We start from the raw sequence: 26,200 nt of genomic DNA, 5'->3' as shown, positions 1-26,200 counted from the left end.
GAACTCACAGCATCAGTAACATAATACTGTGACCTTATTATATTTTGTTCTGAATCCCAGGTATTGAGGCTGGATAAGTTACAATTCAAACACAGTGTAATCAATTTTCAAGGAGAATTAATTTTTAGGGTCTCAAAGGACAGCAGCACATTGCTTAGCCCAATCATCTGGCACGACCAGGAGCTCTCAGGTGGCTTGGGAGGGATGAAGCTAAGCAAAATAAAGTTCTGCTGCAGACTTTTGTTAATGGGGATACTGTACTGCACAGCAGTGAAGTTAAAGAGGGAGGGAAGGGAAGGGAAGGGAAGGGAAGGGAAGGGAAGGGAAGGGAAGGGAAGGGAAGGGAAGGGAAGGGAAGGGAAGGGAAGGGAAGGGAAGGGAAGGGAAGGGAAGGGAAGGGAAGGGAAGGGAAGGGAAGGGAAGGGAAGGGAAGGGAAGGGAAGGGAAGGGAAGGGAAGGGAAGGGAAGGGAAGGGAAGGGAAGGGAAGGGAAGGGAAGACCAAGGCAAATAAAGGAAAAAATGTCCTGTGGAATACAACTGGTCAGAAGAAATTAAAAAAAAGCATAGAAAAAAGATAACTCACCTCTCCTCACGATTCTGTCCCACACAGACACGTCCTCCATGTCGAGGGGTTGGATTGCTGCAGGAACGCTGACGAACTTGAAAGCCTATTCCACAAGTTGTGCTACAAGGTGACCAAGAAGTCCATGGTGTCCAGCCTCCATTTCTGGTAGAATAAAAAGCTCAGGCTCTGTCATCTGTTATACATAGCGAATGGCTGATTAGGTGTGACTGACAGCAGAATCTGGCCTACTAATATTTCTGTAGAAGTCATTAATGCTGCATCGTGTTCCATTTCTTCAAGAATACTGAACCATAATAATGGCATCCTGATATTCCATACTCCATGCTTTGCAATTTATTTGCTTTTGATTTTAGCAACTGCTAAAATTACCTCCTTATACAAAGAATTACAAAGATATGAAGATATTTAGCTGCTTTTGGTCACTTTTTTCACTGGGTAAACTACATATGCAAACTCTTGGATCAATGTTCTGAAGCTAACTTTAAATTACCTATCACTTCCAGAGAGATTAAAATGTCAAATTTTGCTACCTTGTCTGAAAAGAAAGCGATTAAAGCCTGGGGGAAAAGGAGGCTCAGAGAACACCATATTGCTCTCTACAACTACCTGAAAGGAGACTGTAATGAGGTGGGGGCTGGTTTCTTCTCCCAGGCATTGATCTCTTGATTTTAACAAGGGACAGAGTGAGAGGAAATGGTATCATGTTGTGTCAGGAGAGACTTAGACTGGATATTAGGAAAAATTCCTTCACCAAAAGGGTTGTCAAGCATTGGAGCATGCTGTCCAGGGAAGTGGTGGAATCAACCATCCCTGGAGGTATTAAAAGACTTGCAAATGTTGTACTTGGGCATATAGTTTAGTGGTGGACTAGGCAGTGCTTTTTAATGGTTGGACCCAATCTGAAGTGTCTTTTCCAGCCTAAATGACTCTATGACACTAAAGTAAGCATTAAAATGCATTAGTTCTCAATTTCGATTAGTTCTAATTTTCAGTTAGTTCTCAATTTCAAATTCAGGTTATTCCGATAAAATGTCAATACCTTGCCTAAAATTTATTTTAAAAAAAGCTAAGAGAGTTCACATGCTTGTCAGTAGCTTGCATATATGAAATTTTGGAAAGGACTCCCACCCCTCCTCCCTTAAAACACCCTATAAAAAAATATTATAGATGAAAAATCTGAAAAGGAATTCCATTCCATATCCTGTACTAGGCAAAAAAAAAAAAAAAAAAAAAAAAATGCACTTCAGCTGTTATCCAAAGCTTTAAATGGCTAGCTTGCAGTTTTTGTACTGGTAGAACGCAAACAGAAACAAAGAAAAATTAAACTATATTGATCTTTTGCTGTTTCATTATAAAAGCGAAAGTTAAAACATTGCCTTACTAATATAGAAGTAAGATGCTAAAACAGTAGTGTAATAATGACAAAGGTAGAATGCAAATCCAGTCCCAAATCACATTCCAAATTCCCTTCTAAACCTGACAGCTGTTGTTTCAATGTTTATCTTTTCTATCATTCTCCTGAGCTGATGTTATATAATATATTGTTAGATTTTTAGTAGTTCTCCTAAAATAGACTATTTTGACTTACACAGCTTGCAGTTACCTTGTGCAGAAATGTAATCAGTTTTATTCACTATCATGAAGTGATTGTGATTTTGAAAAAAAAGAAAAGAAACCAGAAAGAATCACTGAAAATAAGCAGAATGCATCAGTATATGTTTCATCCTGCAATTAAAGTATGTATAATATATGTGTAAAATGTTTTAAACATGAACTTCTGATGTAGTTCCAAATACATAATGTTCTGAGTCTCTTTGCTCTCACTGATTTTCTCTGAGAGTGTTCAAGTTCCTGAAGAAGACAAAAGAGTGGCTAAAGATTCTATACAGACTGATAATAGAACTTGCTATCGTGATACAACTGAAAGATACAATCAAAACCTTTTTCCAGGGCAGAATGGGGAACTACAATGGTAATATGAGACCTCCACAAAAGTAAGCCATTCTTACTTCCAGAAAACAAAGTTGCATGAATTACAGAACTGAGAAAAAGTATCATACTTTGGATTTTATCTAACACTGATTTCTTTTTTCTCTCAGAGCTTTTGTTAAAATTACCGGAGAACAATGTGATTTGGTACACAGCATTTGAAATGACTCTGTGCTCTCTGACTCGTTCTCTGTCTTACAAAGTCTGAGAGACACTTCTTAACGTCTCATTTGCCCTTTCATGCACAGGTTCAGTAGATTTCAGGGGAGATTTCAAAGGGTAGGCTTTATTCTGATTAAGTTAAAAGATTTTAAACCATAAATGATAGAACCTGAAATTGTCATGCATACCTGGAACAGTTGGCAATCTCCATGGTAGGTCCTTCACACAGCCATCCTCCACACTGAGGAGCAGGACTGTCACACATACGTGTCCTGCAGAGGCAGGAGCCAACACTGGCCCCGTCAGTGTGGGTGCAAGGTTTCCACTGTGACCATGTTCCAAAATGTCCATCCACTGTCAGATTCCTCATCTAGAAACAAACACAACATACCTGAGGCTTGGCATTTCCTTCACACAACTTTTTTATTCTCTTGTGCATGAAGGTTTAACCTTCAGCCACCAACAACAGCAGTCTCCACTGGAGAGATAAATCTTCCAGACAGCAATCTCCCTTTATAATTCCTGCAGCTGCATAATTTCCACAGTTTCTGACCAATCCGAGCCACTGGATGCCACCACCATAGCAATAACAGAAATCACAACTAACTGTTACCTTTCACAACCATGCTTGCCTACCTCTCGATTGCAATCCCTACTTCCGAAAATTTTCTGGTGAAAATGGAACCTGGAGACTGGCTTTAAAACCAAAATCAAAAGGAAGAGCCAGCAGAGGATATGGAAGAAATGAAGAATAAATGCTCTATGAGGATGAGGATGATGAGACACTGGAACAGGTTTCCCGTGAGAAACTGTGGATGCCCAATCCATGGAAGTGTTCAAGGTCAGGTTGGATGGGGCTTTGAGCAACATGATCTAGTGGAAGGTGTCTTTGCCCTTGGCAGGGGGGATTCAAACTAAATTATCTTTCAATTTCCTTCCAATTAAACAATTCTAAACACAGATGCTGAAGGGTAATAAAACTGAGCTGATCAAACTCAAATCTCCATGATCACTGTCTTTTTTTAAAAAACAGATTTTTTTTGTCTTTTTCATAAGGATGAAAAGTGGTTTTAAATATGACAGTCTCTAAATCTTATATGAAATTTTATGTATAAATCCTAGAAACATCTCCAAAAAGCAGCACCTCATTTCACATGATGAAAGAGTTTGCTCCCACAGAATTTAATTCTCAACCCCTTTGGCTGGAAGGTTCAGACTATTCTCATCTTGACTGGAATGCTTCCATCAAGCAGCTGTAACACATTTAATATGAAATCTTCATTGCCCAGTTGAAACAAAATTAGCTACAAAATGAGCTTTTCTAAAGAAAATAGGACAGAACATGGGGAACTCAGCTCCCAGCAAAGACAGATTTTCATTATATTAGTTAGCAAAGTGTTAATCTTGACAAATCTGTGATCCTAAATGGAAATTATGACCACTTTTTCACTTAAATATTAAGGAATTTGCCTTTAGTTTGCCACATGTTAACTTTGAGTCAAGACAACAGCACCAACAAGTGCAAGTAGCATTTAAATTCACTCTTAGTAAGAATAAATACGTAAATCACTTGTAGTCATGCATTTTTCATCCAAAGTGTGAGAACATTGAGACCATAACACTTTAATGTTTGCTTATATATTGAAACCAGAATTACAGTTGTAGATTCTCATACCCAATCTGAAATGGTATCTTCCTTTACTATTTTTAGTATTTTAGCAATGGTGAGAAAAGTGTACAGTGCACAAATACTTTGAAGATACAAGAGATTAAATTACAACATAAGGGATGTTTCCACTGACACTCTGGATGTTAGCTGATTCTTTCCACTGTGGCAAAGATACCATAATTTCACTACTAATTACAATTCCCACAGTTTATTTTTCACAAGTATAACTTGTGCAAGAACAGCTATATGCATATTCTGTCAGCTACAACCGACAGCCATAATTCATAATTTCAAAATCTGTTGACAGGTATTTATTGAAAATAACTCACTAACCTTAGCTCATGTACAGTTCACACTGTTGGGTTTTTAAAGACAGCAAGAAATACTTCCTTTTAAGTGACAAGCAGACTCATTCTTTCTTACACTGCTGGTCTAACAAACCACAAACTAACAATTCTGTCCCCAATCTAATTATGTCAGAGATGTGAAAATGCCTTTACTGTTTTCTGTTTCTATGCTGCATCAAAACATCATTATTGTTGCACCTACAGTTATAAACTAAAGTTTGTCAATGGATATGCAAGACAACAGTTGTCTATGTTTACCATAATACATATTAAGAGGCAGAGAAAATATACATATAATATAGCTGAAAGCTTGAACTCAGAAAGATAAATTGATGACATATTCTCTTTCTTCATTATTTTTCCTTGCTCCTGCAAAGATCATCCCACTGAGGTCTCTGCTGTTCCCCTGACTCATCTGCTCTGTCTCTCTGTGCATTATCTCCCTTTCAGAAGTGATATCAAACAATTTCATCATATGTCTGCAGGAAAGCAAAATGTACTGATGAGGGGCCTTTGCAGCCCTCACCAGAATCCATGACCGTCAACCTTTCAGCATCTGATATTTCAAGGCAGAAATCACAGTCAATCAGGGCATCTTGGCATGACTACACTCTGCTTTCCCTCTCTACCAACCTGGTTTTGTCACCCTTTCCCTTCTGCAAATACTTTTAGACCTTTCTTCCTTCTTAATGTCCTCCAAATATCCACCTTTGTCTCAAGTCTCTCTTCACCCACCTCATCATCCTGCTTTGTGTCTCTGCACTCTGAGTAAAGGTCACAATTTTTAACTCTGTCAAGAGATCTTTGGTTTGAGATTACTTTTGGTAGAATTTAGTGAGTCTGTTTATTCAGATACTACACTTTCTCTAGGAATAACTGTAAAAATAATGCCATTTAACGTTGCATACTTCTGTTAAACAAACAAACAAAGCCAAAAGCGCAACAAAAACCAAAATCCTGAAAAGCATTTTTGTTACAGTGGGCACTCTATTTCCCCTTCCCCAAGACCCTGTGACTCTGATCAAGATAACCCTGGACCCCTCCTTCCTGCCCCAACGGGACAGAGAAGAGAAGAGAGAGCCTCAGAAGCCCACCCTGTCCAAAGTCTATATAGACCCCTGACAATTCCTGTTCGTCCTCTTTTGCCCCGCTCTCCACAGGTACACCACAGAATTAAGAGAGCTGAACCAACATATATTGGGGTAAGAGCCTCTTTTGGAAATCTTTGCCATCTCCTGATATTCCTCCCCTTCACAGCCTGCTTACCTCTGAGCTAGCCTAGGATATTTTGAGGGGCTGTGCAGGGGGGAGGTAACATCACATTTTCTTTTTTTCTTTTTTTTTACTTCCCTCGTAAAAGCTCCTAGATGTTTTTAAGTGATGGATTGCAAGTTTTCTCACTGGAAAATATTTTTTTAAAAAATAATGAACCCTCATTGCTATAAAAATTATTGGATGAATAATAGGGATAGAGGACAAACTGGAAAAAGATCAAATGTGCCATAGATTAATCAGTGTCCATATTTACGCACAAGTGCTGTACTCATACCAACTGAAACAACAACCTAAAAATCAAGTTGAGAATTAAATCAGAGCAAGATAGCCAAAATAAACACATTTTTTAAAACTGGTCTCCAAAGTCTAGAGATGGTAGCACAGACACCCATCTATCTCTCCTATTCACCTCTCTCCTCTACCATGACATGTCTATGAGTACTCAGCTATATGAATAATTCTATAGGAAATAATTTCTCTAAGGAATCTGATCACACACTTCTTATCTTGGACTAAACTATTGTATCAACAGACGTCTCTCTAATCCAATTTTATAAGAAACTGGTCATTCATTAATCTAAAAAAAATTCTACAATGTTAAATAGATTTGAGTAATTTTACTAAGAATTAAGATATTGGAAGCAGTTGGGACCAAAAGAGGGAGAGTAGGTTTTGAATATTCTGTTATGTTCTGCTTGCATCAGTGTCTTGAATGTATCTAGCACATGTTAAGGATGCACATAGCTCAGTTGCCTACAAAATTAAATTAATTACATCTTGGCTTATATATCCTGTGAGCACAGCATAAACAATACTATAAAAACAAATATTTGAAAGCCCCACTAAGGAAAATTGTAATTAATTTCAGTTTTCCAGAATACTGTGTTACTTTAGAGGAAAGTTTCTGTGAAGTTTTCCAATCTGTTCAATAATGTGTTACCTAGTGTATAAGGCTTTAAAACAGTAAAGACATAAACCCATCCTTTTCAATTTAAATAATTCTAAGATCTTCCTTGAACTTAAACTTGAACAAGTTCAATCTGCTCAAGGACAAAATTTCTTTGGAGTTTCACTAGGTCCTCAGATCAGCAGGGTAAGTCTCACATCTATGGATAAATTTCTAAGCAAGACTAAGGTGCTCCCCTGCTTTGACTGGACTGCCATATCCTGTGTACATGTCATATAATAGACACTAAATAATTGTTTTTCCAGCTGAACAGAACAGAATGCTTTCTAAATTATTCCTCCCTCCACCCCAGCTTGGCCTTGTGTTCTATACCTACAAAAGAAAATAAAGCCTAGTGCCACAATTCAAAGACTAAGCACATGAGCAGGCTGACTGCCCATGCAAATATCAACAAAATAAGGCATTTCAGTAATCATAGTATTTTCCCCAAAGTTGCTCCTGATTTCAGCTCAAATGGTAATGTAGATGAGTCCAACACTGGCCTATTTTATTAGTCCTCTATGTAAAAAGGTGGAAGCAAAGTACAGGACTGACATAAACATTTTTAAAAGTTTTAAAAATTTGAAAATATGTTTAAAAATTGCTATTTAATGTCAAACATAACCAGAACACAGCAGCACGTTCTCAAGGCCCTCAGAATCAATGTAACATTTGCATCTATGAGGCTGCTGCAACACATGTAAAGAGCACAAGTCAGAGCTGGAAAAACTTTATATTGATTTTGCACATCTCTAGTTCACTAAACAAAGCCCAGATTAGGAGAGAGAAGTGTCATCAAGATGTTAAAGGGAGGTTGTAAACACATGGAGATTAGAACATGAATACCATTTGAACATAAGTTTAGAGATTCATGTGCTTCACTGGTGAGTGAGGACAAGATCAAGTCCTTACTAAGAATGAAAGTAGAATTGAGTTGGAATGGCTCTTTTCTCATCGGCAGAAGGACAAAGCAGCAAGGATCTCCAAAAGAAACCCCAAAAATCTCAATAGCACAAGAAAGACTTCTTAGCCCTCTTTTTGCATGCTTTGGAGCAAGGGAAAAGAACGAATATTAAAACAACCAGAATAAAATTAAAAATGAGAGATACAAATCAATTTTGTTGGTGCTGTTTTATATTATATTGAATTTATTCAAAATAATTTTTAAAAGAGAAGTGTTAAGCCACTGTAAATATAAACCCTGCATAACTTCTGTTGTTAATGTAGGTGACACTTAACTCATGGAATTCAGCCTTCCAATTCATGGACTTTAAAATATGTTATTTAGCTTTTTATATTACCAATAATAATCCTAAAAGAAAATATTATACCATTAGTGATTAAACTTTTTCAAAGCATATAATGGAGAAAAAATCTGCAGTGAAAAATATGTCAATATCACTAATCTTAGAAAGCATTTGTTTTCAAGGTGGGAAAATAGACATTACAGATAAAAAAACCCCACCCATTGAAATTACTCTAAATAACTTTATCATAGAAATAGTTTGTTCTGAAATAGAAACAAAAGTAAGTATTCTGATAAAATATGATGAAAAAACCTAAGAAAAATAGTATTAAATGCAGTTTTCTGAGCTTGAAATATCAATGACAGCTCATTTTCATGAAATTCACATGGAATCAAAGGTTTTAAGAAACAAATGAATGCATTTGGACTTACTGGACACACGGTAATGCTTTGCTCCCACTCACTCATGCTCATACTTTCTTCCAGCGTTGTGCATTTCTTCATCACCATGTCCCAGCCACAGTAAGGGTCTTGGGATCCAATGCATGCACTGTGGATGAAAACCAATCAGATCACCAGGACATTTATCTTCATTTGTACTGACCAAAGATTTCTAACTATGTAGCAGCTCTTAATATTTCATAGGCAGATAGTGAATTGATCCCAGTTCTGGTATGGCACAGACAAAATGACCAAAACCAGAGGAAAAATTAATTTGAATGCCTATACAAAGCTAGGATTTCTTTTAAGTGCATAGTAGAATTTCTATCTACATGGTATGTTTTCTTGTTTGATTGTTGTACTTAATTACTAGAAAATTACAGAAATTCATAAAGAGGGTATATTGTCTGCTTCAAGTAAAAATTTCAAGAGGCTACAGTCAATTTTGGAATTGTAGATATCTTTTTCAGAAATCAGAGGACAGTGTCTGCTCTTTGAAATTAACTAGATAACTTTCTGATCTGTTTTCTCCACTTGTATAAAATTTCTGTAAGTGAGTTCAAAGGGGCACTGGTGGCTGCCATCACACCTCTTACATATCACATGCTGCACTCAACACTCTCAGGGACATGTGAGGAGGGAAAGAAAAGGATTACAGAGAAGGATGGTAGTCCAGTTTCATACAGACTCTGAAAGATCCACTGTACAAAACTAGAAGTTCATTTCTCTCATAAGTAGCAGGCTTCTCTTGCCAAGGTCTAGTGTTAACAGTCCAGGTAATAGGTCTGCAGCTTCACAGTTGAAGATCCATAAGAAAGGAGGTGGAACTCCCATTAGAGTGAAGCACAAAATAATTGGTTTAACACTTACAAGAATACCATAAACTACACATAAAAATAATGTATTTAAACATTTTTTCTGTATTTTAATAATGTTAGACTGATAATTTTTGTTCAACTAAAATCCATGGGCATTATCCTTCTCTAATTATCTGTTCCCATCACGTCTGTTGACTGAAGGGCCACAGAGATGGTTAAGCAACTGAAGCATCTCTCCAGTGAGGAGAGGCTGAGAGAGCTGGGAGAGCTGTTTAGCCTAGAGGAGAGAGATCCTCAAAGAGGATGTCATCAATATGTACAAACCCTAAGGGGAGCATACAACGAAGAGGATTCAGGGTATTCAGTGGTACCCAGTGACGGGACTAGAGACAGTGGACACAAACTGAAACACAGGAGGCTTCAACATCAAGGGACACTGTTGCAGAAAGGGTGACTGAGCATTGGCACAGATAGTCCAGGGACCTTCTGGAATCTCCTTCCTTGGAGATATTCAAAAGCCACCCAGACATGTCCCTGGACAACTGGTTCTTGGAGACCCAGCATGCATTGGACCCCTGCTAACTTCAAGTGTTCTGTGATTCTGTCCTAACTAATTTATGTGTTTTATTGGTATTTCTGTTTATCTCTGGCATTCCCCACGTACTTCCATGTTAACACTTGACCAAACACAGACTAATTCTCTGGAGTGTTATTCCAAAATACCAGAATTATAAATTTCAAAGACTTCATTTCCACTTTCCACTTGGCAATGTGGATTGCCAGTGCTATGTGGAAGCATAGTTCTCATCTGCAAGAAGGGCACAATGTAAGAGTCATAACAGTCAAAAAGAGTATGGGTACCCCTAGTCAGGATTCCAGCCCAAAGATAAAGCTTTTGGTTTAGGGAATTTTCTGTTCAGAACAGAGTTCCCACTGTTGGCTACTGCAGCCATGAGCACTTAGCATTTTTGTAATTCAGGCTACACATGTTTCCATTTAACTATCTAGAAAGTGAGAAGGAACATTAATGCAAATTATGGAAAACTTTAAGTGTCTTGGTCTTCCAGATTTTGCAAGATGTGATGTCCAGTATTCTCCTTCTGAGTATCTCTGTTAAAGCATGTGTTTGATGAGAAAAGAATACAAAAACAAATTAAAGGTTGATAACGGGCAATGTTAGCAATGGTAACACTGAAATGAGAACTTGTGCCCCAAAGCCATCCATTTTCTAATGTCCAAGTGTTCATATTGATAAATTCAGTTATTATGCTTTATAAACTTTTTATTAAAAACAAAAATATTTCAAACTCTTTTGAAATACACTTTCACTTAGAACCATACTCCCTCTTTGGTAGGCGTAAACTGATCTTTCTCCCACTCGGGTCTTAGACCCCATTTCCTCTTTTGCTTTTGTTTTCACTTTACCTTTGATTCAAGCAAATCAAAAAGACTTATACCTTTCATTACAAGTCACTCAGAAATTTTAAGTAAAGTGCTAGAAACATATTTTGACTGTCCTTACAATTTTCTGGTATCAGAACAGATCCTAGTTCCATGAAAGAAAAAAAGTTCTTGTACTGCTACGACAAAGAATGTTTGATCACTCCGTGAACACTGAGTGGGTTTTTTTTCAGTAGCTGACCAGGTTTGGAGTGCTCTGCAGCAAGGTAAAATGAGGTGAATCTTTTCAGAATTTAGTTAAAAAGATCCACTGCATATATGAAAATTATCATTTTAAGAAGTTAATAACTCAGCTAACCTCATGCAGACAAGAGGATAACTTCCTTCACAAATTAGAGGCATTACCATTCTTCAGTAATGGTTTTCTTTACACTACAGTACATAAATTAATCCTCTAAACATACTAATTATTTCAAGCAAAGCAACAAGAAATTTTTTCAGAGAAATATTCCTCACATGAGAAACTCTAGTTCTGCTGGATTTTTTTCACTAATGTGCTAATTATTTGTCCCAGACATTATTATATCTAAGTTTCATATTGTAAAAAGTTTGACTTTTTAAATCTTATATCCAGACAGAGAAAAAACCCCTACAAAACTGTAATTCAGTCTCATCAACTTCTCTCATCTCACTGTATCAGACATATTCAAGAGATGTGGCAGGACCTGACTTAAATAGCTGTCCTGTTCTCAGGTATTGGCACAACAATTCTTTTCTATTCTCCATCCTGCCTCACATCGCAGAGGATTTTCTTATTTTTTTATTTCAGATCACCTATATCTCTGAAAAGTGGACATAGTTCCTTTAAAATTAAAAGAAGGGAGGTAATATGAGGGTAAGGGTTTATCCTTACTACCTAATTATATCACCTTTTAAAACCATTTTCTTTCCTTTGAGGGATGATTCCTTTGATTTAATGTGTGAGTAACAGCAGCTAATTATTTTTTTTCTCCTATGCCTAGATAAAACAAAGGAACAGATAAAAATAAGTTAACAGATAAAAAATCAGATACAATAAAGCTTGTAAGCATAAAAATATCAGAACTTCTATCTGAAACAGGAAATTTAGAGACTTAATTCGCAGTTCTGTGTCCTTAGGAAAATTTCATACTGTTTTAAGTCTTTTTTAATGAATCTTTCTCCCAAGAGACAGCAGTAAGATGAACAACTTCAGTGTGCACATGAAATAACAAAAGAAACTATACAACATGGCTGTCAAATTTGTGTCAATTTTATGTAAGTAAGGAACATCAAAAATCAGATACCACTACACATTTTATCTCCTTTTCCTCCCAAATCTCGGTCTAAATTAAAGTCATTTTAGATGCCACTATTGAAAAATTAGATAAATTTTAAAGTAGGTATTAGGTATTTCATTTGGCAGGGCCCTTTCAGACTGTCACACTGCAAATAGCAGAGCTAAATATATTTTGTCATCTTGTCTCTAGAAGTATACCTTACATCTCAATTTCAATGGAAAATTAGTATTTTTTCTGTTAATCCCAGCAGACACCAGCTTGCATCTCTAAGACGTCACATAATTTGTCCCAGCGCTGCTAAAACTGGCAATTTTGTGCAGGAAGGAAATTCAGGAATAAAATTAAACTGGTTCATTTGAAGACTTCTGATGCCACTTAGCCTATTGAGTCAGCACTCTCTGCAAAAACATTAAACAGCCTTTGGCTTCTCCTGACTGATTATAATTTTGCTTTGTATTGTCACTTCACATTTTTTACCAAATGTAAATGATAGGTAGCAGAGTATGTCTCCTGCAAGGCACACATTTGGCAGTGGTGCTACACTTAAGCAATGTGTTTTGACTACTAACAGAACTGTAAGCCACCTCATTCTAAAGCAAGTCAGTAAGAGTCAGGTTATTTCTTCAGCTATTTTATAATTATCACCAAGTAGGCCAGAAAAATTGTCCTATTCAGTTATACTTGAGATGATTTATTGAGTCAGAAAACAAGGCAGAATTAACAGAATTCAGAGCAAAATATGTTTAAAATTCCACAGACATTTAGACTAAAAAGAATTTACGTGTGTTCCAAAGAACAACAACAAAATAGCAACCCTTAAGTTTAAAAGTTGTATCATAATAACATTAATTTCAAGGAGATTTTTAATTTCCTTTGAGGGCGAGAATATATTCCCATATGAATATGAAAGTGCTAATCAGGTATCCTTCTGAGTGGTAACATTTTATTCATACAGTATATATAAATGCAGGAGGTGCATCTGCTAAGGCTGTTCAAGAAATATTTTTCTGTCTTTACCTATTTCAAAGAACTGAGTCTTTCAATAATTTCTACTGAACTATCCATACCTACATAGCCCCAGTTACCATCAAATGTGACCTGACACTTTCAGGAACTGAACCAGGCACACCATCTTATTTTGCAGAATTCATCACTGCAAATTCAAACAGAAAACTGAAGCTATAAGCCTGTCTCATGTTCCAGATGCACAGCTCTATCCATTCCTGAATGAATACATGAATGTGATACCAGACAAAGGTACCCTCAGTGTTTTCACTACTACTGATTTTGCAGCTATATACATGTGTGCAATGAAGAACCTGCATCTAAAGATACAGAGGAATGATGCAGAAGAACATAAGTGGTAGGTACACCACTTATAAATTCCCAAGTAGCTCAAGCTACTTGATGCATGTCAAATATTCAGAATACTGCTTAACCCTCAGCTGTAATGCTAAGAAAATCAAATTCATTAATCATCTCAGACACTCTGAATGGACTACCATTGCTTCCTCTTATTTTAATTTTTGTAGCATAGTCCAAACATATTTCAATACAATTCAATTTTGCAACATTACTGAAAATACCAGCCTTAAACACACAAGGTTCTTCCATCAAATCCAGAATGAGAAATAAGTGTATAAAAGTTGTTTATACCACAAAATTTGCTGAATGTTTATGCTTCCAAGTGACCATATATGGATGAAATGTGAAAGATAACTTTCAGAGCATCCTCCTGACACCCTCACTTCAGGTATTTATATACCTTGATAAATCTCCTCTCGGTCTTCTCTCAAGGCTGGACACGTCCAGCTCCCTCAGTCTCACCTCACAGAAGAGGTGCTTCAAACCCTACTTGCTGCATCTCTCCCTCAAATCCACGGGGACAAAACCCCTGTGGAGCCCGGCCAGCTGGGCAGTGGGGCGAGGTGGGCAGAGGGAAGGAACTTCTCCTTGGATCCCGGGGGGCTTGGAGAAGCTCCCTCGTGAGTCCAAAGATGAGCTGGTCCCACAAGCAAAGGAAAGAGGTGCTCTCCCTCAGGATTAGTTCCAAAGTTTAATGAGGGCCTGGAGAGATCCCAGGCCACATGTGGCTTTGAAGGACCTCCCGAGAAAGAGAGCGAGCCCCGCCCAGAGCAGCCAGATATAGGGAGGATGGGGAAAACTGAACAGCCAATGGGGGAAGGACATGGGACTGGCTCTCAGGGGGCAAAGGAGGGGAAAACTGGGGTGGACTACACAGGTACAAAGAGGGGATATGGAGGGATAAACCAATATGAGGGGATATACATTGGAAACACAACTCAACACCTACTCATCTTTGCTGCTCTCTGCTGCACACACTCCAGGAGCTCCATGTCTTTCTTGTCCTGAGGAGTCCAGAGCTGCACACAGCACTCCAGATGTGGCCTCACCAGAGCACAGGGGCAGGCTCACCTCCCTTGACCTGCTGGCAGTGCTCTTCCCAATGCATGCCAGGATACCATTGGCCTTCCTGGCCCCCAGGGCCCAAAGCTGGCCCTTGGATAACCTGTCCATCAGGACTTCCTGGTCGTTCTTCACAGAGCTGCTTTCCAGCAGCTCAGCCCCCAGTCTCCCAGCCTGTGCTGGTGCCTGGGATTATTCTTCCTCAAGTGCAGGACCCTGCACTTGCCTTTGCTGAATTTCAGAAGGTTCCTCTCCACCCATCTCCAGCCTGTCAAGGTCCCTCTGAGGGGCTGCACAGACTTTTGGAGTATCAGCCACTCCTCCAGCTTTGTGTCACCAGAGAGCCTGCTGGTCAGACATCTGCCCCTTCAGCCAAGTCACTGATGAAAGGTTAAACAATACTGGGCCCAGCACTGACCCTTAGATGATACCAGTAGGCCTCCAACTAGAATGTGACACTGATCACAATCCTCTGAGAGCTGGCATTCAGCCATTTCCCAATCCACCCCACTGGCCACTCGTCCAACCCCCACTTCCTGAACTTGCCTGTAAGCATTTACAGTTACTAAGAGTAAAACACTGAACTTAGAAATCCTGAATCTTTTGATATTTTTTAAATCAACAAAATTAATTACATCATGATATATGAAAACTACAGGACTGTTTTGAATTTTTCTTTCTCAGAAAATTTAGGTCACTTTTTTCTTTAAAATAATATCTTAAAATCTGAATTGCAAATATGTAGTTACTTATATCCCTGCAAACTAAAAGAAAAAGATATTTTTCTTTCCCTCATAAGGCTACTTCAAGAAATAAATTTGGAGCAGGCTGTAAAATTCTTGTTTGACAAAAATATCTGGTTACAACACAATACATACATACATGCATAGATCACACTTTGAAGAGTTGTTGCTAAATATTTCAGGGGCAGCAAAATGTAAATGAACAGTTTGTCTCTGATGCATTTTTCAGGACAGATAGACAGACACTTTCTGCAAAACCTTTCATCCTCACAAAGGCAGAAAGGCTCAAGCTATTCCCTCTGCAGTATGGGAATTATATTCTACTACTTTTGAGTGCGAAAAACTTAAAACTGTGCTTATTTCTTAATTCTGCTGACTGTAATAGTGTCCATAAGTTGACACCTAATGAAGATAACTTTTCAGTGTATCTAATACCCAAAAAAAGAATTTCCATTTTTAAGACTTGCTTATAATCTAGATTTGCAGACAGGAGTATGGTTTATCCCAGTTTGGGAAATTTATGAGGACTCTGATTCTGGAATATTACTCTGGAACCACTAATTCAAATCAGTTCTCATGTGGTTCTGACATTATAATGCAGCAGCAGATTTCTCATATTTAAACTGGAATAAAGCCTACATATTTTGAAATCAGGAAATCCTGATCTGAATATCCAAAAATAAATACTTTGTAATTATTATTTCCAAACAGAAATTTCAATTCTATTTCTTGGCAAGCTCTTCTAGACACATGAACATGTAGCAATGGTTTAGACCACATACTTGTTATTAGCTTATATAGTATCAGTATATAGGAATAATTATTTTACTATTTAATGTTATAGAGTGTTTATTACCAGGAAAACAGGTTCCTACTGAGTGTGAGGGTACTTCTGAGGATGCTAAATCTGCAGCTAGGGCAAAATGAAGGAATGAAAAAGTGGCTGAAATACTTAAATCAATAATCTTACTGGAGTTCCAGGAACGAAATATATTGTTTTCTTCTGTTAGTTAATTCAGTATCCTTTTTAGCACTGTGCTGAGTTTTCTTGTGTATGTTACAGATTGCTTAACTAACGGCTCACAGACACACCAAAATAAGAATAAAGAAGTTCAAAGAGCAAAAGGTTAGTCATAGTAGAATAGCTATGATAACATTATTTTTAGCAAGACAAGCTTGTGACCCAGTAGTACCTTAGGAAAATATTGTAAAAAAAAAAAACAAAAAAACCCCACAAAAATTTCCAGAAGTTGGCAGGTTTTTTTTTATGTCAGAGAAGTCACTATTTGTACAGCTTTTAGCAGATGGCACTATTTCTTTACTTAGACATAACATCATAGCAAGATTAGCTTTCAAGCCTTTCAAGTGTGTGAAACCTATCTCCCATCAGAAATACCAATCCTTGACCCTTGCTTGGTAAGATTTTAAAGAACATTGGGCTGATAAAGACTTTTGTTGTCTTTTCAGAACTAATGCACTGAAAATGTCAGTACAACGTATAACTTCGACAAATTTGCCTCAGAAAAAAATCACTGCTATCCAGGGTTGCTTTTGAAGGCTACAGCTGCTAACAAAAAAAAGCTGGCTGTGTCTTTTTTTCAGGGTACAGAGTCTTAACCCCCATATTACAGATCTTATTCCTTATGGGTGCATAGTACCTTCAAAGTGAAACACAGAAACTGAAATTTTAGCGAGTTTAAGTTATCTTCTCATGATAATTATTCTGTTAATCTCACATTATAGTTAATTAGCAGACATATAAAATGCAGTTGTGCTTCATGCTTGGCCTACTTAACTCTGAAGAAGTAGAGAGAAATGGAGAATTCATCTATGAAAATAGCTACAGTGAATGTCATTAATGGAATTCTGTAATATGTTGATAAACATGTGACTTGCAATGCCCAGGTGGTAATAACCTGGTCAAACCTTAAGAATTTTCCCCAAGGATAACTGAATTCAGATAACTGCTCTGCTCTTCCTGCACCTTGAAGATGGCAGGGGTTTTATGCAAACTGATTCTCCAAAGTACTGACACGTCCCAAATTACTTTCTCTAGCTGACTCTCAAAACCAGCACAACTATGACAGGATGTTCAAAACTATTCAGGCATTAGCAGAAGTCTGCATGAGACACCCTCCACCGGCCTCCATGGAAACTGGCAATCCAAATAACTGGCATGGGCAACTCATGAACAATGGAAAAATCAGGGCACAATGGAAAGTGCTGAGCAACTTAAATTACAGATGTGACAACAGATTTTGCCTGTGGTAAGGTCTGCTGTCACAGTAATAAAGTGCAGCAAACCACACTTAAAACACAACCCCCCACCCACAAAAAAAAAAAAAATAAAACAAACCAACAATACCAAAACCAAACCAAACAAACAAAAAGACCAACCCAAAAAATTGCCTCCAAATATATTTTCAACAGCCTTTGTTATCAGTGTTTATGGGAGTGGAGTCATGACTGGAGTGTGCTGAAGCAGATGGAATATCTGTCAAAGCAGCAGCAGGTCACAGGGTTCCTCCACCACTGAAACGTGCTGGAGGAACAGACTTATGATATGCAGAGCATATTAGAGTGATTATTAAGGAGACATAATAAATTACAAATAAAAGCAACAATAACATGCTTTGGAGGCTACTGTGGGAAGATGAAACAATGAATAATGAAAAACAATTAAAATGGACATTCTTAAGAGAATTATCTTGACATTGAGATATTAGCTTATGAAAGAGTCTCCTCAATGGAGAGACTGAAGTTTATTGTATGAAAGCTCAGCAAGAAACCTAAAAAAAGAGATTAGATGAGATTAGATAAGATTAGACACTGTGCACTCTGTCATTTACACAAAAAGAGCAGGTGAGGCAGCACTCTTAAATATTTTGACTTTGTTTAGGCTGTTATTCGTACACAAGCATGCCCTATTCCTCAATAATTATGTGAAGTGGATACTGAAGAGTACATGTCCTTGATCTGGAGATGAGACTAGTTATCATTGATGGAATTTCAGAATGAAGCTTTGGCACATTTATACAACCCTAATTATGATAAATGTGAATACATAAATTAAAATAATACAAAAAAGCCCCAAAAACCACTATGCTTCAAGGCATTACCTTAGGTAAGGCTTACCCATTGCTATGGTATAGAAGTAATAGCAACATAATAGAAGAATGTGAGTCCTAAAGCATGCATAAATGCAATGAGCATGTTTAAGATGTTTCAATGCCTGGAGAAATGTATAGCCCCAAGTAATGTACTTGTACTCTGTCCATATGCAAAAAATAAAAAAAAAAAAGAAATCCAGCATAAGCCAGAAAAAATTAGTTAAACCAAAAGTAAATTATAGGTAAGAGAAAGATTACATCTGCATTCTTCAAATAATCTGAGTCCCTAATGATAGATGAAAAGGAAATTCCTTTCCTTGTCTGGATCACATCAGTAAATCCTCTCCTTTTTCATAAAACAGAGCAAGAATTGATGGTGAACTCTTTAACTAAGAAGAAAGCAAGGATGGCAAGTCTTTTGGTGCAATGAATATTTAATTACTACAAGAGAAGTCATACAACTACAAAAGACATGATTGAAAAACCCCACAAGGAATCATTTTATCTCCTTTTAGATAAGTCATTCCACTGGAAGATGAGACTTCATATACCTCTGAGCAAAGGAATAAATTATCATTTGAGCAGTATTTGAGGCATTTAACTACTGTTCTCAGTAAAATGGGAAAGGCACCACTTTTTTTGTTTTGCTTTCTTTTGTTCTAGAAGAAATTTTAAAAATTAGACAATTAGAGCCCCCTGCTCAAACAGGGAGAGGAATGAATAGTCTTCAGCCATGCATGGGGCCTGTGATTTAAAACAGCAGTCCTACCCTGCAAGGGCAGAAGCATGTTTGGGCCCTGCAGCTAGAATAAAATTGACATGCCTTGGGAATTGTGCTGAGAGAGGCAGAGGTACCAGGGACCTTGGTCCTTCAAGCTTCGTTAAAAACAAAGTTAGGCATCAGCCTTGAAATGTCCAGTGGACTACAGGCTTGGTGTAAATACTCACCACCACAAATACTTTTTCAACTCTCTGAACCAAGAAAAGATGAAATTTCCAAGGAAACTGAAACCTGGTCCTATGTAGGTTACAAAAGCAACAAAATGCTTGAAGCAGAGACTTGCCCATATAAAACTTTTCCCTAAAGTAAGCTTTGCAGGACTTCCAATGGGGCTTTAAGTGTTCTATTTCAATAGAAAATACCAAAAATATGCTACAGAAGACAGCATAAACAAAAAACAGGCTGGTAAAAAACTGTAAAAGGTAGAATTCTTCCCTTCCCTGGTCTACTAATTTTCTATGGCACACCTTTACCTTAAGTCTTGCTTTCAACCCTGTAGCCTTTCACTGGCTGCCTGCATGGTACCAATCCCCATTGTGAACCAGGTCCCCTGGAAATGTCCTTCCACTGTCACCAAGCCACAGCTTTACCACACCTGTGTCCCATGGCTGTTTTCCTGCCATGACCAAGTGTGTGGCCCCTGCTATGGCTAGAAATGTCTCTACCTGCAAATGGTCACACTGCCTTTTACGGGAGGTGTGATATCTCTGCTGCACAAATAATGTCTCTGCAAGCCTGAGTGTAGCAGCCAAGAGAGGCAACTAGCAGCCTTTCTCCCACCTTTAACAGTCCAACTTTTCAGAGGAATGTATGTTAAACAAGGTGAAGCTAAAACAAATTAAAAAACCAACCATATGCCTCTGTCCCAATTCTCAAAACCTCATGACTGGTTTGGTGTCTATCTGACATAACACAAAACAAATGGACTGAATTATCAGGACCACACATACCAAAGGGAAGCTACAACTAACTAGATGAAATTAACAATCTGTAATAGCATGTTTTGAAACCCAGATATATTTTCAGATAGCATATTGAAAAAGTTGTGTGCTGAACTTTAAGTCCCTTAACCATCATAATGCAGTCTACAACCAAGTGATTATTTGTAACTTATCCTCTTTATTTGATTGAAAAACTGTTGGCTGCATGGCCCTTTTACCTAGTAGAATATTCACATTTTTACATTACGGTTTGCTGATCCAACACTACCTTTAAATAGCCACTTTTCCAAGTACTCTTGATTTTCAGTTCATGCAACCCAATTTGTTTCTGAATTCACAGAGATATTTATTCAGTTGTAAAACAGCTTAAAAAAAATCATAACCCCCTAAATTTATTCAAATCACAAGCTTTAAATATATTAAACCAGCAGCTATATTGCACCTTACCAGATACCTGTTTTTGATATAAAACATTTCTTACTCTTTCACTACACAATTTAAAATCTACCTAATGACACTTCAATTCCTCAAGAGCCTCATCTAGTCCTAACAAGTTAGTACAAGTAGTCAGAGACACTTTTGATAAACAATGTACTCAGAAAGTCATTGTTGAGACAATTAATTTGGATTCCTACATGCAGTCATTTATCATTCCCATTTTTCTACAACCCCCTGCATGTATTTTTCTCCAGTCAAATAAAGCTGTCTGATTCTTCATACCTGTATGTTTTGTAAAAGAGACATCTCTTCAGGGGGACCTTAATAACATGTTCTTGAAGGCCCACAAAAAGGACACTCTGGCTGTGCAGGATCTGAAGGCTCCTGATGGGCTCTCGCTGACTTTTCGGCAGGAGTTCGATTTCCTCAAGCAGGCAGCTGCTTGAAGTCTGGTTCACTGGGGCAAGTACTTTCTTAATAGTGCCATAGTCTGAAAAGGCAAGAGGATAATGAGTTACTAAAATCACACTAGCAATTCTACCCGCTTGGTGTCATTCAGAGAAAAAATCTTTGAGTTGGTTGTTTTCAAAGAAGCCTTAGAACACAGGATTATTTGACTGAAGTTTCCTAAATAGATAATAGTACAGTGAAAAGAACTTAGAAAACTTTAAGGTTTGCTTTCATGTGATGCAATACATAAAAAAAAAAAAAAAAAAAGTCAAAAAGTTATTAGTGCTAAACAGCTTTCACAGCAGTAGTCACAAGAAAACAAGGTTTCAAAGTCTGGCTTTATAAATGCACACTCATGCCAAGGGTTACTGACTTCAGTCTACTGGATTGTCCTACACTTTACTATATTTAAAGCAGTTTAAAAATTTATTGCATTCATTTAATAAAGCACATGTATATGAATATATGCAGGTTTTGAGTCTAGGTAAATATGAATGAATGAGTCTGAACCCCTTCTAACTTATCGTGATATTGACCTCCGAAAAATCAAAGCTTCTAGCATTCATTCTTCGCTCCTATTCTTAATGCGATTGCTCAGGAAAGACAGTTACGCATTGAAAACCAGTGTCAGAGGATATGATAAGATATATGATTCACTCTTGCAAAGTTTTAAAATAATTTAAAAATATCAAAGTATATTTGTTCTGAACACAAAGGATCACATTCCCACACTGATAAATATTTTAGGGAGCTGCAGCATTATGCAACCTTTTATGTGCCAGCAATAGGAAGTATTAAAGACCCAAAACTGCAAACACACACAGAGATAAGCCCTGAAGTCTGGGAAGACTTCCCTTTTTAGTTGGTAATAATGGCAAGGGGAATGTTTGGGAATGCCTGTTCTGCAGTCCAGAAAACGGGGTTTGCCATCACTGGCACAAAGCTAGAGGTTTGGCTCAGAGTTGGCAGTGCAGGCTCTCAGGATGTATCTGGCCCTGGCTTGGCAAGTACTGGTTTTATCCATGGCAGGAAATGCCTGGTGGCCACATGTCTGTGTCCCCCTACAGCAGCTCCACCCTGGGGACACCTGAGCCCATGGGCTGGCACTCCACACAATCACTGTACCCTCCAGGGTAACTGGGCTGAGAGAGGGCAACGTGACATTCCCAAACTTTGCTTGGGAAGTGGTGAGGAACAACAAGTAAGCAACTTGAAGAAAATATGAATAAGCAGCGTCAAATAGACTCCTAAACTACAGAGAAGAGGGAGAACCAAGATGACAGTTACTGTTAAAAGCTCCTCATTTTCCTCAGAAAGACTAAGTATTCAATCCTAAAACCTGGAGTACTACTGCAAAGGACCAAATAGCAGGGGAAGTTAATAGGAAGTTTATCTGTAAGATGTAACATTATATTATATTATGTAATATTATATTATATTATATTATATTATATTATATTATATTATATTATATTATATTATATTATATTATATTATATTATATTATATTATATTATATTATATTATATTATATTATATTATATTATGTAATATTATATTATATTATATTATATTATATTATATTATATATAGTGTATAAAATGGATTCCTCTTAGTCCATAAAAAAATTTTTGATCACACCAAATCATGTATGCATGTTAAAATCTTCTACCTAGCCTCTCAAGTTTTAATATAATAACTTCATGCACCTGTTTATGCTTTTCTCCTTTCTTGATATAAACATGCTTGACCATTTTTTAGGAAAAAAGCTTCCAGCAAACTCCAACTTTAATTTGTATTAACCATTTTGAAATTAAAATATCTAATTTGATGATTACTTTTTCTCTCAAACAACCTAAAACAGACTTATATTCAAAACCAAACTAAATTGTTTCCAACGGTCAGTTTTACCCCACAACAAAGCAATAACCAGCTCAGCTCAACAATGTAAAAAGCAGTATTTCCACTGATGACTACTGGATGCAAAATCTTGACTATAATTACAGCAAGTTTCATGGTCAAAATTTGGTCTGAGACATGTCCCAAAATTTTAGTGCCTGTATGTGCTTGCTTTGGCTGGGGCAGAATTAATTGTCTTCACATTGGTTGGTATGGGACCGTGTTTTGGGTTTGTGGGGAGGGAAGGGGAGGTGAGTGAGGGGCTGTGTGGTACTTGGAGGGTGGCTGGGGTTAAACCACAACACTGTGTCAATTACTGAGTGAAAGATGAATGAATTTTCTTTTGTGCATAGAAGTTGGAAAAATTTACTAAAAATAAGCAGTGAGATCATTTTACAGATGGCAATTAATTGGTATTGCTTTATAGATCAGTCAGTACAACTCTATACCACATGCTTAACTGGCTGACAACAGATTTAGTATGATTCATGACACATTGTATTTGGCTTGTCACAGTTTCCCTGCATGAGACAAAAATCAGGTATGCAAGTATTCAGCATGTGCTTCTTCTAAAGACAAATACTTCTTCCTACCACTGTGCTGGGTCTGGCATCTACAGACTGAATCATTTGCTGCCACCTTCCCCAAGAGAAGAAAAAAACACATGACTGCAGGCCTCCCTCCCCTATGCCTACATACACATTCAATTTAGAAATACAGCTTTGGACAGGAGAATATGATCAAACACAAATACTTTGTTTTTCTTGTGGCTCATTTATTATAGATGGCAAACTTACAGGTCTTTTTATTCAAGTGTATGACCTGGAGATCATGGTTACAGCAGCATACCAACACAGAAAGGAATAAAATATTCTCACTTTGAGAACTGCAGTACTAATGCCTTCCCCAAGACATCTGTCATTGTTCTTGTACTTCCTTTTTATCTTGGCATACATTCTCCATTCCTCATATTTCCTTTCGCTCTCTTTCAGCAGCACCCAAACAATTCCTTTTCCATTTGTTGTCTAAGAGGATCAGCACTCAGAAATGTTGAAAGTCATAACTGACTGAGCTTCAATTGAAGAAACAGTGTGTGAGATCCCACAGATTATCAGGAAGAAACACTACTCTTCTCAGGAGCAATGTGGGTCATATGCAAACTCAACAAAAAGGAATAGAATGTTACCTGAGATTTGCCTCAATAAACTCCCCTGCTTCTGACTTTCTGCAACCTATCTGCTCTGCCTTAAATTCCTACTGTGTATGACTTTGATTTTGAAAAGACCATCTGGGAGGCCAAACTAAGGTGAACATCTGGTTTCACTCCACAACTTTGAAACAGGCACAGATTGAACTGGTGTTATGTTCACTAGTCCAAGGTACATAGCTAGGGTGTGTAGATATCAATGTCCTTAAACTATACTAGCATGTAACATGGCTATATCAGTGTAAAATCATAGCCAGTGATTCCACTGCATTCAAAAGCCAGGTGTTTCCAAGCTCCTGTGTTTCCAAATCTACTACAATGTGTGCAACATGCACAGCCTCCAGCAAAGACTGCAGATTTCATAAAGAACTTGCAGAAGTCCCATCTTCAAAAGTGTTGTCTGTCTGGCCATTTTCATACCACAGTTGCAAAGCAAAATAGGGTGTAAGAAAAAGTAGGGAAAAAATAAGTCTGGAACATGGCTTTAGAGCATGGAGTTTTTCAGACCTGTCACAATCTTTCAAGTGAATATTTAGTTATATAATCAAACTAAGTGTCCACTTCTGCCAAGAAATAGCTGAGAAGGCTAGTAACCACAGAGCATCTTAATGGATGTAACTTTATTGCCACGGACAAAGGGACAGCTGCAGTTTCATCACAAATGTCAAGCCTGAGCCTAACAGCATTTAAGAATTCAAATGAATGGCATCTTTGCATCCTGACTGTAAGCTAGACATGCTGGGATAAATCCAGACACCTGACAGCCTTTTTTTAAGAATGGCCAACTATACAGAGAAGTAGTAAAAGATAATTACACTGGGCAGAATGAGTAAATAATGTGCTTTGTTAACTTTTACTGCAATAGTTTTAAAGAGAGTTGCAAAATCAGCAACTGAATATTAGAAATCTAATCACTGTGAATGAAGAGAAAAATTCTTGTTGAAGTATTGCTGTTATGCATAGGAGACTATGAAGAACTGCATGGAGAACCTAAGACAGTGTTTTAGAGAACATGCTTGGAGGCAACAAAGTCTGTAAAGAACAAAATTATAATTGGACAAAATGAAAGGACAATTTCCAAAAGTGAAAAATAAAGTTTAAGATGTAAGAAGTGTAAATCATAGCCAGCAATGGAAAACACTGAAAGAGTGCAGCTGGAATAATTGTAACATCTTTGGTGGTACCTGCAAAGAAAACAGAAAATAAACATACAAAATAAATAGTAGATGCAACAAACTAACAAACTCATAATTCCCAGAGTGTCCTAATAGAAATAAAACCACTCAAGGAAGCTTTAGCAGATTCTTGCATAAGAGAAGAATAAATATTTACATGAGCTGTTATGTTTACAAAATATTGCTACTTTCTTCAAGCCAACAAATCATCACGAGGCAGTATAGAAGAGCATTTCAGTTCTTCAAAAGAAAGAAATAATCTTCACCCATTCCTTTTTGGGAGGGAAGCACTTTCAATCTTAACTCTTGCCATAGCGCCTTGGAAAGTGTGTTGGTCTCCAGAAAGCAACTGAACCAGCACCAGGAGACAGAATCCAAGCCCATGGTTTTCAGAAGAGAAGCCTTTCATTCATGTAGCTAAAAATCACTGCTGTCTTCTAAACTATATGAATTGTAAGCAAAAGGAACTTATAATAGTCTCAAATATCTCTTCAGGACAGCTGTATGCCTATATTTAAGACTGAACAAACATTCCTTCACTTTCTGAGCACAACAAGGTACCTTTGCAAATCTGAAAAACTCCTCATATATACCAAGGAAAACCTCAAGAAACAGCAAAACCTACTGTACATTATAAACTGTCAATGTAACTATGGGCTTGTTTTTCAAAATTCCCACAAAACATTCTTCAGAGTAATAATACCTATTAAGCAGACAGAAAGGATAGGGTGAGTGTGATGGAAAGGGGCAGTCAACACAACTCACACATGCTCCAGCAACATTTGCAACTTCAGGAGATGCTTGTAACTAAACTTGAATAAGATACTAC

The 26,200-nt window shown here is 37.4% G+C and overlaps 1 protein-coding gene across 11 annotated transcripts in view; it reads right to left on the bottom strand.

Annotated features, from left to right (window-relative positions):
• The window catches only part of SEMA5A (semaphorin 5A), a 312,223-nt gene that overhangs the window by 72,572 nt on the left and 213,451 nt on the right, over nucleotides 1-26,200 (bottom strand). For all 11 annotated transcript variants that reach the window (XM_021546911.3, XM_021546907.3, XM_085573625.1 and 8 more), the window contains 4 exons: nucleotides 20,923-21,130; nucleotides 8,654-8,771; nucleotides 2,927-3,108; nucleotides 585-728 (listed from right to left, as the gene is read on the bottom strand). In XM_021546911.3, the coding sequence (XP_021402586.1) occupies nucleotides 585-728; nucleotides 2,927-3,108; nucleotides 8,654-8,771; nucleotides 20,923-21,130 (652 nt within the window). The remainder of the gene's footprint in view (nucleotides 1-584; nucleotides 729-2,926; nucleotides 3,109-8,653; nucleotides 8,772-20,922; nucleotides 21,131-26,200) is intronic.

This window comes from Lonchura striata, chromosome 2, assembly GCF_050655825.1.
Source record: "Lonchura striata isolate lonStrDom1 chromosome 2, ASM5065582v1, whole genome shotgun sequence".
NCBI classification, from domain to species: domain Eukaryota; kingdom Metazoa; phylum Chordata; class Aves; order Passeriformes; family Estrildidae; genus Lonchura; species Lonchura striata.
The sequence above is the reverse complement of the archived record's forward strand: the minus strand, read 5'-3'. Positions and strand labels throughout refer to the sequence as shown.